This window comes from Labrus mixtus, chromosome 1 (assembly GCF_963584025.1).
Source record: "Labrus mixtus chromosome 1, fLabMix1.1, whole genome shotgun sequence".
In the NCBI taxonomy this organism is placed as follows: Eukaryota; Metazoa; Chordata; class Actinopteri; order Labriformes; family Labridae; genus Labrus; species Labrus mixtus.
In genome coordinates, this window is record NC_083612.1 from 11,456,388 (window position 1) to 11,476,274 (window position 19,887).

At 40.2% G+C, this 19,887-nt stretch overlaps 1 protein-coding gene across 1 annotated transcript; it reads right to left on the bottom strand.

Annotated features, from left to right (window-relative positions):
• Window positions 1–994: 994 nt before the first annotated feature.
• lingo1b (leucine rich repeat and Ig domain containing 1b) lies at window positions 995–19,648 on the bottom strand. Its single transcript, XM_061064430.1, has 2 exons — window positions 19,315–19,648; window positions 995–5,187 (listed from the first exon to the last, which is right to left on the bottom strand). Exons 1-2 carry the CDS (start codon window positions 19,324–19,326, stop codon window positions 3,328–3,330), a joined length of 1,872 nt encoding a protein of 623 aa, XP_060920413.1. The 5' UTR covers window positions 19,327–19,648; the 3' UTR covers window positions 995–3,327.
• Window positions 19,649–19,887: the final 239 nt, after the last annotated feature.

Genomic DNA, 19,887 nt, shown 5'->3' on the forward strand with positions numbered 1-19,887 from the left:
CTGCACAATTAATCGAAATATTACTGAAGTAGCAATAAATGCGAGTGTATAATGAAGTGCCGTAGTACAGCATAGAAACAAATCTTACACATTTTCATCTAAGAAAACATGTTTGCCTGCTACTGACCCCAACCAATATAAAACCATTATGATTTTAATAGATTTCATGAAAATAAGAATTCTGATGCAAAAATGGTAATTCCCACCAATCCTGAATTTATCCTAATTTATCCTAAAACTAATCTTATTATGATTTTTCCTCACATTGTGCTGCTGCAGGGCTGTGCTTGATCATGTTTTCATTCAGAGTGTTCAGTGAGGGGCGGGGGCGGGGGGGTTATTCACAGGCGCGTCTGTTGTCAATGTATTAGAGGGAGAGAGAGACAGAGAAAGAAAAAGCAATGAGCAAATGTGATACGTACAGCTCTGCCATGAAATAAGATTTCACCCATTCTGAATAGTAAGAAAAATAGAAAATCAATATGTAGAGGTCAATGTTGATATTTTGGCGGGCTGCCACACATAGATCAATGTATTAAAAGGACTGTGCTAATATTAGCATAAAGCTCAAAGGACAGCTGCAGCGTACAATATGCAGCTCAGACTGATGAAAACTGAGCCAGGTGTGACAATAGAAATAGGATACCATGGCCTTACATGATCTCACATTGTCGTCCTATTTTGGTTCACAGTACAATGCACAACAGAGATCCTCTGGATTTTTGGTGCAACATTACCACCATGTTTGAATTCACTGTATGATTTTAACAACTACACTGGCAAATAACCAACATCATAGACGGCAGTGAGATGATTATTTCAGGCAAATACCAAACGTGTGCTTCATTGTGTCCCTCCTAAATCGAGCAATAAGCTCTTTGATCATTTTATTATTTTACTTGCAGAAAATGGAGATATCGTCTTTTTTTATGATGGGAAAATGTGTCCTAACGTATTTTTTTTCTGCCCAACGTTCATATAAAATGAGCACCAGTAATATAAAATGTTATTTATTTTAATAGAGTTTCCATCTGCCCATCCTTTTAAACAAGTTCTTCAAAAGTAAATGAACACATTATCTTCAGAGCAGACCTTGACTATGAAATTAATTAGACAACATAAAATCTGTGTGAGGCATTATGCTTCATTTTATGCAAAGAATATTGGGTATTGCTAATCTGGAAATGGGCTACTTAGGGAACAAATGAATAATATCCCACTTTCTGAGAGTCATCGGTGACGATATGACCTCCAGACTTTGACAGTGTGCTCTCACTTCCTGTGCTGCCAAATGTGTACACAAATTAATTTAGTTACACTGGATAAGAAATTGTTAGTCAGATGATTAAGTGTTCTCTTATAGTCTGAGTAATGCAGTAACTCACTTTGGAATTAGTTGATCCGGAAACCTGGTGACTCATTTTAAAATCTGCTCTTTAGATGGTAATATGTTCATAAACCACAGCCTTCAAAAGCAATACTATTGTGCCATAGCATAATGTACAAGGAAAGAATAAAATACAGAAAAATATGTATAGCCAGACATGTCAATACATTTAAGGACACACTTCTTTTGTTGGCAGAAAGGAGCACAATACAGTAGGACTGGCTTATTTTCCTTATTCAGTGTGTTAACATGCACACTTGCTTGCTCATTTGACAATCACCACAGTAATAGTAACCTCCAGTTATTATAACTGATACACGCACTTAAATACAATGGTTATCATTATTCTGCGAAAAGTCATGGAGATAAGTGCTTCTGTTTGAACATTTTGGACATGTTTTCTTCCAGACAGCAGTGCCAAACTGTGGAGAAAAACAAAATCAAAACCCTGTTTAATGATGTTGTAAAATAAAGGCCACTGTTCACTGACACAACGGGTGGTGAAGTACACTCCTTTTTCTCTGATGCACCAACTGATTCTTAATACATCTTTGATTCCAGAGAACAAAGCTAAGAATGTGTCAATGAAAATTAAATTAAATATTTTGAACGTACAAAATATTATTATTTTATTTTTAAAGTTAATTCATTTGCTTGTCTTGACTAGTTATAAAGAATGAATTCTCTCAAAAATAAAACTGTGGGTGAATACTGTAACTTGGTTCATGTGGCTAACATTAGTAGTGTTAGCACTGCTGACCTTTCGTCCTCCTTGCAGGTTAATGTCCACATTCCTGTCCTAATGTGGTTACAAATTATTCCAGTTGATATGCGAGTTTAACTGGACACAACCTGCATACATTTGTATATCAATTTTCTTGATCAAAATGCCCTTACGGTATGCCATCCATTCATTGTGCTTGATTAAATCCAGACACTAGAGCCAGAATAGAAGGCCCATTAGCCAGGGCTACAACCAGTCTATGGAAATACAGTTAATTTTTCTTGCCAAGCTAAGGCTGCAGCGATAGACTGGTTGTAGTCCTTGCTAGTTGTGGGAGGTTGCAATACAGTTTGGCCATAATATTCAACCGCCATTGAGAGCCAGCAAATAAATTATTAGTATTACTAGTAATTCAGGTGCTGGCTATTAAGGGTGACAATGCTTAATAGTTTAGTTGACTAAACGCGCACACCCCTAATGTTTACCTTCTTCTTTTTTTGTTTTTGTTTTGTTTGTCTATAATGCTCCCTTCACTTATCTCATACTAATTGCTTGATGGGATAAAATATAACAGATGCACTGTTTTCAGTTTAGCATGTCAAGTAACAGATATGGGGTACTAATGGGTTATTGTGCTTTTTACATCAATCAGAACAAAGAAACAAAAACAAGATAAAGACCCTGACGACAACATCTTTCTCTCATTTGTGCTGAGGGAAGGATAATACTCGAGAGCTTAAGCATTAAACTTTATGTGTGTATAACAACAATGTAGGCCCCAATGTTGGGTCACCTTTTACCATTTATGCTGAATGGTCCTCAAAGGGCTGAGGGGTATGATTCCAACCCTGACCCTTATTTGGATGTCTCTTTTTCACTTCCTATCAGCTTCAACTTTCATATAAAGGCAAAATTTTCCATGATAAAAATCATTGACCCATTACCTTAAACTGGTTCCACGCAGCAATTGGGTTTTTAAGTGCATGTCAACATACTGATTGAGAAATGCCAATACAAATTTACAGAAATTGGATTATTTGAAATTCAACATTTGTTTTAAAGATTCAGTCCCTGAAGTAAAAAAATGTGTTGGGTATATTTTCAAGATGTAGTTTGATAGATGTATCTATCGCTCTTAAATCAAGTACATATTTGAAGCGAGGATAGTATGCATCCTGACTGCAGTTTGTAAGCTTACATGGCCTCCTTTTGAGGTTCACATGATCTTCATGTTGAATTGTACAGGTGGCTCAGTTGGACTGGCCTCCTCGGTTTCCTCTTTGCGGGGTACATATTCAACCTCTATACTTGACTTTGTATTGTCTTTCCCTCTACTCCAGAGGAACAATATTACAAGACAGAAAAGGACAACTCCGAGGAAAGAGATAAATCCCATGGTGGTTGCGATTATAAGTGTCTTTACATCAAATGGAAATGGAACTGAGGCCCGGGTTACATTAGTACCTTCATCGTTGGGCTGGTTGGAAATGAAGGCAAATGTCTTGTTTGGCTGGTGGGGCCAATTAGGGGAGTAACTATGCACAAAAAGGTGGGCAGCTTTTGTGTCATTGCCGGCTGCATTGCTTGCAATGCACATGTAGGTGCCATTGTCCTGAATTTGGGAGTAACGCACCTCCAGTGTGCCCTCATCAGACACAGAAAGTCTTGACCCCACAGTTTTAGTAGTAATGTATTCCTTTTTAGGAGAAAGCCACATTATTGCAGGGGCTGGATCACCCTCAGCTTGGCAAGCAAAGAGAACCGTAGTTCCCTCATCTACATGGCTCTCCTGAACCTTATAATCCACAATCTTTGATTTCTGACAGATGAAATAGTCAGAAGGGAGGATGTCTGGGAAGTCCTTGAACTCTTTTCCTTGCACAACCTCAGGTGATGCACACATGGGCTGTTGTCTGTTAAAGTTGAGCCTCCACCGCCGACGGAAGACCCAAAGCAAACGACAATCACAGGCCAAAGGGTTGTCATACAAAGCCAGGGTCTCCAGATTGCCCACTGAATGGAACACTGACTCCTCCAGGGTGCTCAAGCTGTTGCTGGAAACATTGAGAACACGGAGGTGGTTGAGTCCTCTGAAGGAGTAGGGCTCTATGGCAGCTAATCTGCCCCCAGCCAGATGAAAAGCCTGAAGCTTCTGTAAATTGTGCAGTTGGTTCCCTTCGACAGTGTGAATTGGATTGAACGACAAATTCAAAAAACGAAGATATCTAAGGTGACTTATGGCTTGGTAGGGTATGACAGTGAGATTACAGCTTGTGATAGACAATGATGTGAGGTTGAGTCCAAACAAGCATTTTGAGGTCATGGTATCCAGGGCAGGCATATGAGAAATCTCCAGCACTCTGAGCCGGTACAGCCTCTTAAAGGAGTAATCCCTTATGACAGTTACATTTAAATAGCGTAATCGAAGTGACAACAGGTTATGCAGATGGCTAAGGGCATCAGTGGGCACTGAGGCCAGATTGCATCCCTCAATGTTGAGGCTTTCAAGGTTGCTGAGGCCATGAAACGATCGTGGTGAGATGAATACAAGGTCATTGTCCCCCACCTCCAGAGCCCTCAGGTTATACAGCTCCTGGAACATATAGTCAAGCAGAATGACAATTTTGTTCTCACTTATATCCAGTTGTGTAAGGTTGGTCAGACCTGTGAACACCCCGAGCTGAATCAGCTTCAGCTGGTTGCTGCGCAAACCTAGGATTCGAAGGTTCATTAGGTTGCCGAAAGCCCCAGGCTCGATGGATGAAATTGTGTTTTCGTTAAGCTGCAGCTCATCCAGCTGAGGGTAATTAATGAACTCCTCGGTACCGAGGGTTTTTAGGCGGTTCTTGCTGAGGTCTAGCAGTCTCGTTTCAGTTGGTATACCCTCAGGAAGAGCTGCCAGTCTCCGTCGATGGCACACGACTGACCGCTCCTGAGCATTGCAGTCACATCGGGAGGGGCAACCAGTGGTGGAGCCAGAGAGGACGGTGCCCAGCATCAGGATCAGGATGGGCTGCCAGCATGCCACCAAGTAGCAGTGCCCTCCGGTGTCCCCAAACACCATCCTACTGCTTACCTGTAAAGACATGGAAAAAAAAAAAGCGTTGTTAGTTTGGAATATGTGACACGGACACGGCTTCAACAAGTTTGGACAGTGCTGTATTCCACTTAAACCTGATGAGAAAATGAAAACAATTCCATGCTTTGCATTTTGAAATCCGGTTTCCATTCAGTCTTTAATAATAGTTTAATTTCAACAAATATGTCAATAGTTTCACAAGAAGAGTCACAATAAGCAGATTTATGAGTTATTAAAGAGTTATGTTTTTTTTAATGAATTATGTTGCCATAATGTTTGGGAAACCATGCAGTTGCAATCAAAATTTTGCTTTTATCTCTGCACCTTTACAAAGATATAAGCTGCCTTTCTCCTTTCCTTGCATGAAATTTTATTGTGTTGGCTTTCCCCCAAAGTAATGAAATCAGCCAATCAATAAAAGGGCTCGGTCACACAATATAACCACCCTGATGTGCTTCAGACTTCACAGTGTGCTGAAAACAATTACTTCCACTATCACTGACACATTGTCTCCGCTTGTACAAACTATGTTTAATTAGAACCCAAAAACTGCCATGCTACTGTTTGAAATGGTTGCCCCAAGTATTCACAAAGTTAACACATCCCATGCCACCGCTGAGCTGTTGACCTTGCAGTGATATAAAACAGAGATTTCTGCCAAGCGGTGATAAATGGAGAGAGGGAGGATGTCAGAGGACTTTAAACCCCCCATTTGATTTTGACTCGGGGGAACTTTAACTTGCTAGAACCTTCAAGCTCTACTTCTCACATCAATCATGCGGGTTCAGTCACTGCTAAATCTGTGAGGCACTCTTAGAAAACCAACATGCAAAGAATTTCAAAGCTCAGGTTTTTTATATTTTTATTTCTCTATATCTATGTGTTTTTTTTTTCCTTTTTAAAGACTCCCTCTATTCATATTGAACTCTTGTATTGTCCTACTTTGAATATGGTTCTTCTAAGAGTCATTGGTTGCAAAATATTTGTATGATTTCATCATGTTTTTTGTGTATTTCTTTAAGTTTTGTATGAATGCGACTGGCTTTGTAAAAGTAATGAAGGCTTGGGCTTTTTATCAGCACATAAAAGCACCTTAATCCCTGATGTTTAAAACAATGATGCACAACAGTAGTGTACATAATGAAATGAAGTAAAGAAGTCATATATCCATACAGCTGTACAACTAGGAAATCATGATACAACTCAATCATAAACAGCAATGTAAAGATGAACATCTTTTAAATCTCAAAACAGGAATTCCATTATGAGAGGTTAATAAAGTGCTCGTCCAAATTTTCATGATAATGAACATTGTCATAACACATTGGAGCTGTATTGGCACTGCACATTCTTTCTGTAACTCATTCACCACAGGAGTGGGTTTTGTAAGAGTGCTTCAAATGATCGGCTTAGTGCTTGTTAGAACCACTTTGGCTGTCTACCATAATGCTGTAAGCACTAAAAAAATATTCAACCTGATAGTGAGGATTAGAATGATCGGCTAGTGCTCCAACACAAATGCCACATCACTCTCACTGAATTAAATTCATGGGACCGAGGCAGCTTGGATTGTGGTCTGAGCACTTCCAATGGAACACTAATTACAGCTTTCATTTCCACTTCCTCCAGAACTGTTAATTTCTGTTGGCTGCATATGTCAGACACATCGGGCAGCAGTCCAGTGTGAATGGGGCATTGTGAAAAGGCAGACTGTCAGAATGAAAGCTCGTGTCTATCGGTTACTCCCTTGTGATTTCCCTTTTGTTCTGTCTTTCACCAATTTATGGAAAGCATGCAGGGAAGGCCTTTCCAATAGGATGGTGGAATATTTTCTGAAACAGCCTGTTCAGTTCATTTTTAAAGCTCATACATAGTGTAAGCACACGTTTAAATGTGAGCCACTGTGACCGATGCAAAAACCTAAGCGTGTAATGAAATATTACCAAGATACTGGGTGCACAAAGCGGGTGACAAGTTTATCTTTTCGACGCAGAATGCGATTTTATCTCGTCAAGTCAGGAATATGAATGAGGATGTGGGTCACTGGTGTCATTGCTAATCGAAAACAAGCAAAAGCAAATGCAGCAGTGATTTTCTTACCAGAGAACCATGCATGATTTATGATTCACAGTGTAGTAAGGGCAGGGGTACTATCTTTGTAATCTGGCCTCACAGCCCAGATCCACTCACTGTATCACCACTTTGTTTTGACCTTGAGCTCTAATTCTGGAGGAAAAAAAAGGAGTTGGAAAATAACCTCTCAATTACAGCTGCATTGTGACTTCTATACACTCTTTCTGGGCTTTAGATTGGAGTTTAAAGGTTTTTTGTCTGCCAAGAGAACAAAATGTAATTTCAGCTCTTGATCTCTAACTCATATTCTTTCTCTTCACATTGAGTCTTTCCATCCTCCCTTTTGATTGTACTGTGGGAAGAAAGAATACGAGTGCACAACCCTTTTCCCTCCTGCCCATCTGCGACTGCTTGCGTTTTCTCCACGGACCTCTCACCCTGTCATAGTCCTCTCAAAAGCATGTCTCTGCTCACCATTAGTCTGTTGTTCCCTTGGATCTCTGCATCGCCTCCCCTTTGGTGCCGTGTGGTTTGATACAAGGCGAACCAAAGAAGAGAGGTGTGCACTGTTAATGGGTCACAGAATATCTGCAAGCAAGCAGCACGCAGACAAATGAGCTATATGCTTCAATGCATTCATGCCCCTCGGTTGTTTTCAGTTATTGTTAAGTACCTTTTGGTGTGCTGCATAATGTAGGAAGGACTATTTGGCTATTTACACTAAGGAGGGACTTGAGGACCTTATTGAATATTATTGAAACTTTCTAAAGAGAAGAGGCAGACAAAGTAATGTAAACAGTTCATGAAAAATTAACTCGACGTCACATAAACAAAATCGTAGATGCAATTAAAAGTTTAGCTGTGAGTTGTAAACCAATACACTGCAACTCTGCTTGTCTGTCACGTCCCTGTAGGGGAGTTTGAACTTGTGACCGATGTCATGAATCATCGAAGCAGCCTGAGAGTTCTGAGAGTATTTCCCCTGATATATAGTAAATTATTTAGCTGTTTGCTTTGATTGATGTGCATGCAGTTATGACGCAGAATATTTGTATTTTTTTTCTTCTTGTGTATAAGTGACAAGTGCTGCTTGTTTGGATTGAATATTTTAAGTTTGTAATTAGATTCAGTCATATTTATGAAGGGTTTACACAATGTTTGTGTCATAAACAATCAAACATTTAAAATCTTTCAGAAACATGTTTTAGAATATTGGGAGAAAAAGAGGTGTCTTTGATTTGTTGCTTTTTTGGTTCATTTTTAATTCAGAAAATGTATTACAAGGTTGATCTTCTCTCGAGAATGAAACAAACAATATTAACAATTATCTAGTTATTTCCCTATGTTTCTGTCTAATGCTTTTATTTCTGTCTATGACAGCTCCTGAATTGTTCTCACTAAACAGCTTCTGGCTTCAGCCTTCATTAGAGATGTGAATCACATGCTCACTTGCTCCGCTTCTCTTTTTTGTAGCATCTTGTGAGGTAGCAAACACATCTTGTAAACTGCTTTTTTTTTTTTTGCAACTGTTTAGAGAATAGTGCAGATGAAAGAAAAAAAAGAGGATACAGCTGCAAAGTAACAGGGTAAATATGGACAGGATTTAAAAGATTTAACACTGCTGCCACTGGTATGTTTGCGCGACTGACAAATTTAAACTTGAAAAAAAACGCAATAAGCAAACAAGCAAGAAAACATTGTGGGCTGCGTCAGAGTAACGGTGTTTGCAGGAGATTACAGTGGATGAGTGTTTCAGAACATCCACTGCCTGATGTTGGAGACTGAACTCCACCTGCAGTGGGCAATATCTGAGCAGCAAACATGCTGTTTTTACGAGCAAAATTTAATCATCCGCACAAAAGGTTCCACATTTCCCAAGTAAATCTACTTAGTGAATCAAAATTAGATGATTATATCCAGCTCTTTATTCATTTCATTGGGATGGAAATATTTAGATGTAAACCAGGTCTGTAGCATGAACAGGTCTAGATATAGCTTTCAACAGTAATGATATGACAAACATAGCGACAGTGACCTGTAACAATACGGACATTTTACCAAATACTTGCAGGGTAAACATCAGAACTGTATTGCAGAAGGCTGCCAGCTAATCTACATCCTGCAGAAGAATGAGCAGTCAGATTTGAGAAATCCCATAAAAACAAATCCTCCATGGAAACCTCAGATAAATTTAACACCCCCCTGCAAAGCTAAAAAAAAAAAAAAAAATGCACGGCCTGACAATCCACCATGCCAGCATCGAATGAGAGGAGCAAAACGGTCTAGTGCATGGGAACTACTCCTGTTGGGATGCAGAAACACACCTGCATGTGGTCAGCGAACCATCAATCTCTCTCTTTTCATCCTCCAGCTAACAGGGCTCGCAGCCAAAAAGTCATGCACTCTTTGCTTCAGAAGTTTCAGAACAGAAGATATCCACACTGACACACTTGTGTTTTTTTTTTGAAGGAGATGGTGTCAAGAGAGATTAAGGGAGTGTGGATAATTGTAGTGATCAGTACAAGGACAAGCGGCTGTACAGAAGCTTCTTCTCAAAAGAATGAATCATGCGGAAATAAAAATGTTTGACTATGTTTAATTACCTGTGGCAGATTGTGTGTCTCCGTAAGGCAAAATAAATTTTCATAATGTTGCTTTCTGGCAGCCTTCTTCAAAATAAAAGGGCCCGGTTTTGATAGTTTAAATGTCCAAAGGGAACTAAATAACCCAAACCTTAAATTTCTGTAAACACCTCATGCCCCATAATCCAGCATTTTCAGGATCCAAACTGGTTCAAGGAGTCAAAAAAGTATTACACAAGTATTTAGAGTATTTTTCACTTAAACTAGCTTTCTGCAGTGTTCTGCAAAGAGATTTTGTCCAAGCCTTTTATGCGGCAGTTCACGGAGGCCTCATAGACAGAGAGGTGTGCACTGACAAAGCTGCGTCCCGCTGCAGAAACAATTATGGCCACAGAAGCATTTTACATCCATAACATAATTTTGGCATGCAAGCAAACACGGGAGAGTTGCAGAGAAATCCAGCTTAGTTGATTGGAAATCTTCTGCATTGTCCATCCAGCTGCTTGGACAAAAAATCTAAATGAATTTCCTGCATTTTGTATGTGATGTTGCAGAATCTTAAGTTGAAATGGAGTAGAGGTCATGCAAATTTGCTAGAAGAAAAGATACACAGTTTGGACGAAGACATGTAGTCCTAAAGCCAACAATTTCAGGAAGATACTAAAGCTTGTAGGTCTTCATGCAGGATGGTTTTTCGGTTTGACAGGTGACACTATAAATGAATGGTCTGGATGATGCCTGTTCTCCAGCTAAAATCACCAACAACTGTGGTTAATGGAACTGAAAGTAACAATCTCCATTAGGCTTTCCATTTGACTGTGTCCGCCTCAAAGTACCTTTACTGCACTCTGACCAATACAGCATTCATTCAGCTGACAGGAATAACTGCTGGAAGTGGTGGAAGCTAGCCAAGCAGGTTGGAGGCTTTCATTGTAATGGAGTACAAAACTGAAGCCAATTGCTTGAGTGTCATCACCTTTGAATTGCATGATTAATGTGATATCTCCTTCCTTGGAGATTAAAAAGTTATTTCTTGAGCAGAAAAATCCTATTCTGTGTGAAATGTCCTTGCACAATAAAAAATAAAATAAACGATGGCTTCTAACAAGTTGCACTACCACTTATTCTCTGCTCACCTGCAGCATGTGTGCTTGTGGAAATTAATTGTTCATGCTTTAATCCTGTCAGGCCATGTCACATCATGTTAAGATAGCACACGCTGTATGCTATATCCACAGGACCTGCACTGTGCTCAAAGACTTCCTAACTCTGTCAGCCAATGGCAAGTCAGTAAGGATTGCATCATTCTCTGTACCAGCGATCTGGAAATAACCAGCTTCAAGATCAAATCCCTCTCTCATCTCCTGTGTGGTCAGTGGACGAAACTAACTTAATCATCTTTGATCCTCAGTCGGCTGTAGTGCACCTAAAACTCTTCAATGGAAACTCATTTTTGTGTGAGACATGCTCTTTACCATGGCCTTATAAGCTTCAAGTTAATCATTGGCTTAAACAGCACTTCTATACAAATTCTTCACAAATGACATTTCACATGTTATAGTACGCGGAGCGTGGGTGTAAATAGACATATTAATTGAATTAAGTGTAGCTACTTGAGTTCAAGGCTCCTAGTACTTTGTTTCCAGTGTTCATGTATTTGGTCTGGTACATTTCTCTACTTTGTCAAGTGAATTTGTGGAACCACAGCGAAAAAGGGCCCTTAATGACTCCCTAGAATTACAACAGTGGACGAATGAACTACAGTGCACATTGCTAGTCATTAAAACAGCGACAAATATTGGAAAAAATTACAACCAATCATAAAACATTTTATTTCCAACCATTGTATATGAAGAATGTACAGCTCTAGACTTATTGTTCTGACTTCATGTTATAGGTGCAATTAGGCTATTATATGCTACAACAGTATGGAACAAATCATACCCAAATTCAATACAATGACTTATTTAATTAAAAGACCAAACGATCAGATTGGACCACATTGCCTTCATCTTATGGGTTTTGATGTGTTTCCTATGAGTTTTGATGGGTCCAATGATTTTTTGGATGTTCATTAAAAGCTGTGATTGGTGTGCATCCTGCTGTGCATAGACATTGTCAATATGCCACAACGCCATGTAGTTTGACCAAAAACTGACACAGATGCAGGCCTAGACAGAGCACATATGCTTGGACCATCTGCTGAGTGCATGCAGACAAAGACTCAACGACTCATACATTTTAAAATCTCAAATCTTAAGCATCTCAGAAGTGGTCAATGAGAGACCATAAAAAATATGTTTTGTTGAGGAGGGAAAAAAAAGGTAAAAATATTGACTCATATTCAGTAAACAAAGATGCTCTTTGGAGTAGAGAGGGTTAGAGGATGGTGCAAAAACAAACGGGAAATCCTGAGCACTCGGAGTTCTGATCTGACACCTACGAGTCATGCCCTGAAGAAGACTCCTGCTCAAACATGTGGGAGACAGACATGCTTGAATAAAAGCTTTTTTACTACACTCACAGATGTGCCTCGAGTGTCTTTATCACATGGTGACTTTATGTTAATTAGGACTGACAAATGAAATGTGTATATTTGTCTCTACTGCAGTATGAACATACACAATGAACACATCACAAAAAAAACATCTTAAGTTCAATGAATACAGTAAAAAATAACACATATGTATATAGTTAAGTTCAAATATCAAATACAGCTTTGGTTACATGGGCAAAGTATTTTCAAGCATTAGGCCAATCAGGTGAAGCCACAGCTTGCCGTCAGCTGTCCTCAGATAATTTAGATGTCAATTTGGTGATAAATGTAAAGGTATATCAAGACATCTGAAAAATAAAGGCTACAAAGCAGGGACATTTTTCTCATCGAAGACCCCGTTGTGAGATTCAGGTAGTACCACCACAAAAGAAGGGGCTTGTAAACACATCACATAGGAGCAGGGCAACCAAACACAGCAGCAAGACAAAGACGGCCTGCACACCAGCTCAAAGCCATCAGACGTTTAATAGTCACAGCGTATCAACCCAAATGTTTCCAGAGATTTATTTTTTAGGCCTTTATTGTACAGACAGGACCATGGATAGTGTCAGAAATCAGGGAGGAAGAGCGAGTGGGGCATGACATGCGAGAAAGGAGCCGCAGGTCGGATTTGAACCCAGGCAGCCGTCTTTCGTGGACTTTGGCCTCGGTACATGGGGTGTGCACACTAACCATTAGGCTACCGGCGCCCTCCAAACCCGAATGGTGCGCTTGACGAAAACCCTCTACCATTGTCACAATGTCTTTTTTTCTCCTTTTTATTTTTCAATTCTGGACCAAACTATTATCAGCCTACAAAAGCCTCATGTTCTACATGTGACTCACGTTTTAGTGCCGGGGGCAGACAACAGATTGTAGTCGTGCTGTCCTGTCTCACACTTTCTAAAGATACACTCCTCAACGCTTATCTCACCTTTATTTACTTCTTTCACAGTTAATTTTGTGATATGGCTATTTTTGAGACGCGGACAAATGTACAGTGTGCAGACATAGATGTTTGGTAACAATGTACAACCATCATTACAGAATCTCTGTACCTGGATTACGTTATGTTATATTACAGATCAACACTTCAACTCTTAACACTGCACATTCTAAACAAGCTCTTTGAGATTGTATTTCCTAGGTATTCTTTCTACAATAGTCCTTTAATAGTCCTACATTAAGCTGTAACTCCACAAGAATGATGTAAAAACAAAGCCAAAACCAAGAGCTTTTAAGTACTGGTGTGAGAGACTAATGTGATCCAACAGAACATGGCCTAAGGATGGCCCATGGTTACTTTACTCATTCACTTGGACTCTACATTTATATTTCTCTGGAGTCTTTGCTCGGCCATGTGAGAAATGGCCCAGTTATCACTTCAAATTTTCTCCTTGTTTGGTGTTTTAACTCCTGTGAAAACATATCTCTGCCTCTTGGGTCTATAGTTGTTTGACTGTCTTTACCAGACACTCAACCCTCTGAAAGATGCTGGCCCTGGCTCTGCTTTTTTTCCACACTGGGCAGGTAGCATACAATCGTTGTATGGAAGCTTTTTTAGCTGGAGGCTTTTAAGCTTGGAGCCGCTGCCCACGGCTTTTATATGGTGAGGGTCAGTGAGAGCCAGAGGGACTAAACCAGACAGGATGGTGAACCAAAACCAATTAACTGAGAGGAACTGGAAACTGCAGACTGGGCTATTCATTATTTCAGCTTACTACAACTATTTATTAGTCATATGATCTATTTAGTGTTGATAAGATAATTTAATGAAATTGGGACCATTTTCCTAATTTTTTATACTTTTACCAGACAGTGCACAAATAAGTTGCCAGCATATGTGTGCAACCTAGACAGTGTGCAGGATTTTGTTTGCATGGTTTGGTAATTACAAACCAAGAAATTACCCAATGGGTGCCCATGACTTCTATTCTTATTGCTGTTTGATTTTTACTAGTATCGTGTTGAACTTGTTGAATCTGTCAAATCTTACTTCACCTCAAAGCATATTGAAAAGTCCTAGCCTGGAATAAACCATGCTCTGCATTTAACTTATTCTACATGATTGACATGCAGATCTGTGTCTTGTTTCAACAACATAGTCTAATAATACAGAAGAGGCTTTTGTCTTCATTAGCACCCAATACTTCTGAAAGTCAAGTCGGATAAGCTGGAAATTACTCAAACCTTTATCCCCTACTCACCATCGGGGAATATACGATGTTGTTGAGGCTGGAATTGAAAAGAAAAAAAAAAAGGCTAAATGCCGTGCTAAAGGCAATTTTACCTCACACAAGCCTCTTACAGTGCTTCATAGAAAGCACAAAGGGAGATTGTGAGAGATTTTCACACCAACTCACTCGGGCAATAATTACTGGCTTCTGTACAAATATGAAGTGCCGTGCTGTTTTTTTCCCCCCACAGATGCCAGGAAACTTGGACCATTCATTTGAGAACTGTATTCAAATTGTGTTCTTTACATCTCTTTCTTTGAAGGACTGCTTAAGCCGTTTGTGTTGAGAGCGGAGTATAGTGCAGGCAGCTTGACCGCTAACTAACACAGTTCTTGCAGTTTTGAGAATGCAGAAATACTAGGTAACAATTCATCATACCCTTTTACAAGCCAGACAACTGGTGTCAGACATTCTTTATCTCTGTGTTGTTTTGCATCTGTTAACTTGCTAATCTCTCTCTTTAAAAAAATCCTTGTGTTTCACTTAGATCACTTGTCATAATAAATTCAAGCTTAAAAAAACTAGAAAATGATATCGATAGAACGTTGGATGTATCAGAAACTGACCGGCTTCAGGATTTCCACTTGATCACCTCTAATGTAATTTGTTGCAGCCTCTGCTATGTAAGAGCCTGAATGCAGCCAGAAGCATGAGCATGAGACAACCTCTGCCATCCACCCTAGTAGCCCCCGCCTGTTTCATATTTTGCATAAAGCTGTTATTATTAAATTTAAATGAGGAAGGCTGCAGCCGAGCAGCAGGATGGTGACCTTCTGAATACATTTGTAGAACGCAAATTTGAGTATCCTGTGACAGATCTGCCTCCGTCTGTCACCTCGGCATCCAGCAGACAACTGTCTAAACACAAGCTCTGGCACTCGTCACCACAATCACTGTTCGCCATTTCCTCTTCAAGGTGGCTGATGTTACCCATTATGTGGCAGTGGCTTGATTCCACACGGATCTGGTTACAGCAAATGGCCTTAAGAGTAACACCCTCGCTGTGTGCCTGGCCATTTTAGACGTCACTCCTTTCTGGGGCATCACAAATGAACTGTAATGTGCTGTGAGTGTTCTGATTTCAGCTGTAAGTAAAATGGGCTATAATTAGATTCTAGAATCAAACATGAGAAAAATAAAACATTAAAACAACCCTACAGAGGCTTTTCACGGAGGGAAATTATATATTCTGGTACTCACAAAGAGCATATGCGGTAAACTCTGGAACAAATACAGTGGCTTTCTAATCATTATACCTTTATTATGCATCACCGAATATAAAGCTTATGACAGCTTGGAACAAAGCAGTGTGAACAAAAAAACAGCAGCAGAGCAGCTATCAGTGTGTCCAGCTGTTATGTTTTGTTTGGAATGGAATGAAGTGAAGTTTAGGCCCCATGGCTTTTATTTCAATTGTGTGCATTGCCTTAATCTTTTAATAGTGAACTAATATTGGTAAAAGGATTATACAAATTGAGTCAGTATTTACATTTGAGAAGAATTGTGATACTATATCAGCTTACTTGGACAGCAAATCCCTTACTTCTTTGTTTTCTGACTATTTGATAAAATGAGTACATTCTCAAATCTGTTTATAATTACTCAAACTTTCTCAGAGCAGGGAAAAGCCTCTCTGAATCTTACAGATTTCAATCTGCAAGCTGTCTTTGTTTTAATATTTAAAAACTGTGTGGGGGTTTGTGTGCCTTAACATGATGCCATCACATCATGACCACCTGCCCAATCGTGTTGCTGGCCCTCATCAGCCCTGACCTGACGAGACATGGACTCCATGGTTCTCTGAAGGTGGTATCTGGCTCAAAGACATTAACAGAAGATCCTTTTAAGTCCTGTACGGTGTGAGTTGGGGCCTCCACTGATCAGACTTGTCTGTCCAGCACGTCCCACAGATTCTCAATTCAATTGAGATCTGGGGAATTACGAGGCCAAGTCAAACCTTGTGTTTCTCCAGGCCACCTTCTTTTATTGACACTCACGTATCCATTGTAGGTGGTGGGGTCAGGGGTCAGCATTGGCAAACTGACTGGTCTGCAGCTATGTAGCCACATACACAGCAAACTGCAAAGTCCATTTGTCCTCACCTAATGAGCCTGGGCTGCCTATGACCCTGTAACTGGTTCACCAGTTTTTCCTCCTTAGACATCTTTTGGTTGGTGCTGAACCAATGCAGAGTGGGGACACCCCCACAACATCTGCAGTTTTTGAGAAGCTCTTATCCAGTTGTCCAGCCCTCACAATTAGGCCCTTGTCAAAGTCACTCACACCTTCATCATTGCCCATTTTTCCTGCTTCCAAAACATCAACTCTGAGGACAAAATGTTCACTTGCTGCCTAGCATATAGCCACTGACAGGTGTCCCTGTTACAAGATAATCAATGTTCACCTGTCAGTGGTCATAATTTTGTGGCTGATCGGTGTCTGTCTTAGTCTTCAGTGGGAGCCTTTAAAGTGAGGACACTTAGGTTTGGCAAAATATCCATTAGAGTGAAATCTTTCATGTTCATGCAGAGGTCAGGGATTGACTGTTTGTGCTCAAAACACTAAATAAATGTCATAGTGTACATTAAATACAGCTGCCCAATAACACCATACTCCTCAGTAAATGACTCAAAGTAGCTATGATGGTTATCAGTCATCAAATTTGTCAATTCCTTAGAACACATACTATGCAAACTGATGCCAAATTATGCTCTTATATGGGGAACCACAAAGCTGGTAGACCATTCTGATTCTTCTTCTTTTAGCATCTTTTGGCTTTATGTTTTGGTTTGACAGGTTACATGTTTACTGTTCTCTACCAGACTCACCACTTTACAAAAGCAGAATGCTATCTTCAGTCAAAAAAACAACAAACAAAGTCTGGTAAATGCTTCCATCCAATACTCTATTCTAGACAGCTGCGGAGACAGACATCCACGCAAGTGTACCAAAACATAAAACGCTGTAAAGACTCAATTAAATAGATGTGTAATTATTAAGGGGAATAAGAGCCCTATTGAATGCATATTGAATGTGTTTTCTGAATGTGAAAATAGGTACCACATTACCTCATGGTGAAAATAGTCAGTGTAGTTTTATATGTTAATTTCGATCCCCAGTAGCTGCTGTGACTGCAGCTTGCTGTGCTGCACCAGTTGGGGGGATCAAATCATAAAGAAATCAATGGATGCAGGTTACGTTTGTTACAGCTAATGCAAAAATCTTTTCATATAACATCAATTTCCATTTTATATAATCAAATCAATCCTATTTTAATTGTGATTCAGGGCAATGTGTGATAATACAGTGTATATGAATTCAATGAATATTAATGTAGACTCTCTATAAATATCTGTTATGTGAGCATAAATTGTGCAAAAGTTGTATAATCTACAACTTGCCCTTGTAATGCTTCTACACAAACATACTTGAAGACCTTGAAGACCTGCAAACGCAACAAACTGATACTGGAAATACGTGGGTTGTTGAAATTAAGTTTGCCCAGTGACAATGCTAATGATAAACACTCATTTGTTCCCCAGATATCATCAGAAATTCCAGTCATAAACACCCGCTGCTCATTTCAGTCCCTTGAAAAATGTGTTCAGTGCTTTGGAGCTGCAGACGTGCACCTAGAGTGTCACGCATAAATAAGTACGAAACAAAAAAAAAAAAGAGAGACTCCAATCAGCTGTCATAACCTGATTACAGGGTCCCAATTAAGAGCTTTGAGAGATCATAAACCTTGACATGAAGAGCAGACTCTTCACTCTGAGACTGTCGGAGGTCTGAGGCTTGCAGAGGTTGTTACAGCACTATTAAAAAAACCAGAGAGGAAGAGTCCCCTCATCGCTGTCTGCCTGCTGGAGCGTTGCAGCCATAATTATGAAGATGCAAATATAACAAGCAATAGCAATTAAACTAGAGATTGCTTATTGGGCCTGCATAAATAATCACACTAAGTCGACCATCATCTTCCCCCCCCCCCTCCCCGAACACACCCACCCTCCCCACCAGCACCACCATCCACCCATCTATGTAACCTGTGGCCAATCAAACACCTGCATAGAATCCCTCATCGACACTGGAAATAGCCAACAGCAAAAAGCTGCTGAGAATGAATAAGTGTGAGTCTAGATGAGTTTGCTGGCATTTGAAGGGGAACATGAATGTTAATGAGCGCAGATTAGGAAGCAGCAACAACCAGGCTGGCAAAACAGTCAAGAGAGAAAACACAAAACAGACACTCTCCTGCTCAGCTTCACACCTTTTTAGATGGGATATTAAAAGACCGGACATAGGGGTGTTTGCATGCTTTCAATTACATACATTTGATATCATGTTCACAGTTTGTCTCTGTACTGATACATTTACCCTGAGAAAATAAATTCTACATATTGTACAATCAGAAAACACATGCACACATTATTTGTGTCTTCTACACAGTACAAAGCCAGATTGCATGGCACACAGCAGAAATGAAACCCATCTGGATGACAAAGCACAAATAAGATCTGAAGCCCTCCTCTGAGAATGACCCCCCTTCTTTCCATCCCTTCCCTTTTTCCTATGATACACAATTTTATTCCTGACTTTAATTTGCTCCCTGGTGATCCCCTGGCCCCACCACTGCACCATAATAAATCAGATCCAATGCCTCAGCGCTCAAAGCCCACCATAGAGACAGAGTACTTACCAGGACTGTCATGCAGAGAATTCTAATTCAGGCAGCTCCATGTTGCCAAGGAAATTCAAAATGCCTCCGAAAGCATGGAGACAGGGATGTAGGACTCGAGACTAGGCTAGATTCAGATGGGAAAGAGGGACGTTTGCAGCGATGAGAATCCCTCGTCTGAGGGGCATTTGAGAAATGCCTCCGTCCTCTCCAGATGCGCTAAATCCGGCAGCCCTGATAGGCTGACATGTAAACACACAGGCGGCTCTGCTGGCTCGCACACGCTCACATACATGCTGCACCTAGCAGAGACAGAGAGAGGAAGAGGGAGGGGCAGCTGATGAGAGGAGGTGGAAGGAGGAGCTGCAGTGCACTGGGAGGAATGAGCGGCACAGAGCGCAGGCAGCGAGGGGACTTAAAAAGAAATAGAGAGAAATGCTGTCTGATTGCACCGGCAGCGTCTTCCTCTCATTTTTGTTTACTGTAGTTTTCCTATTTATGGAAGGATTGGAATGATCTGGTTAGCAGGCTGCAGGGGAAAGAGAGAGGAGTAGAGAGGGAGTAGAGTGTGATACAGAGAGAGAGAAAAAAAAA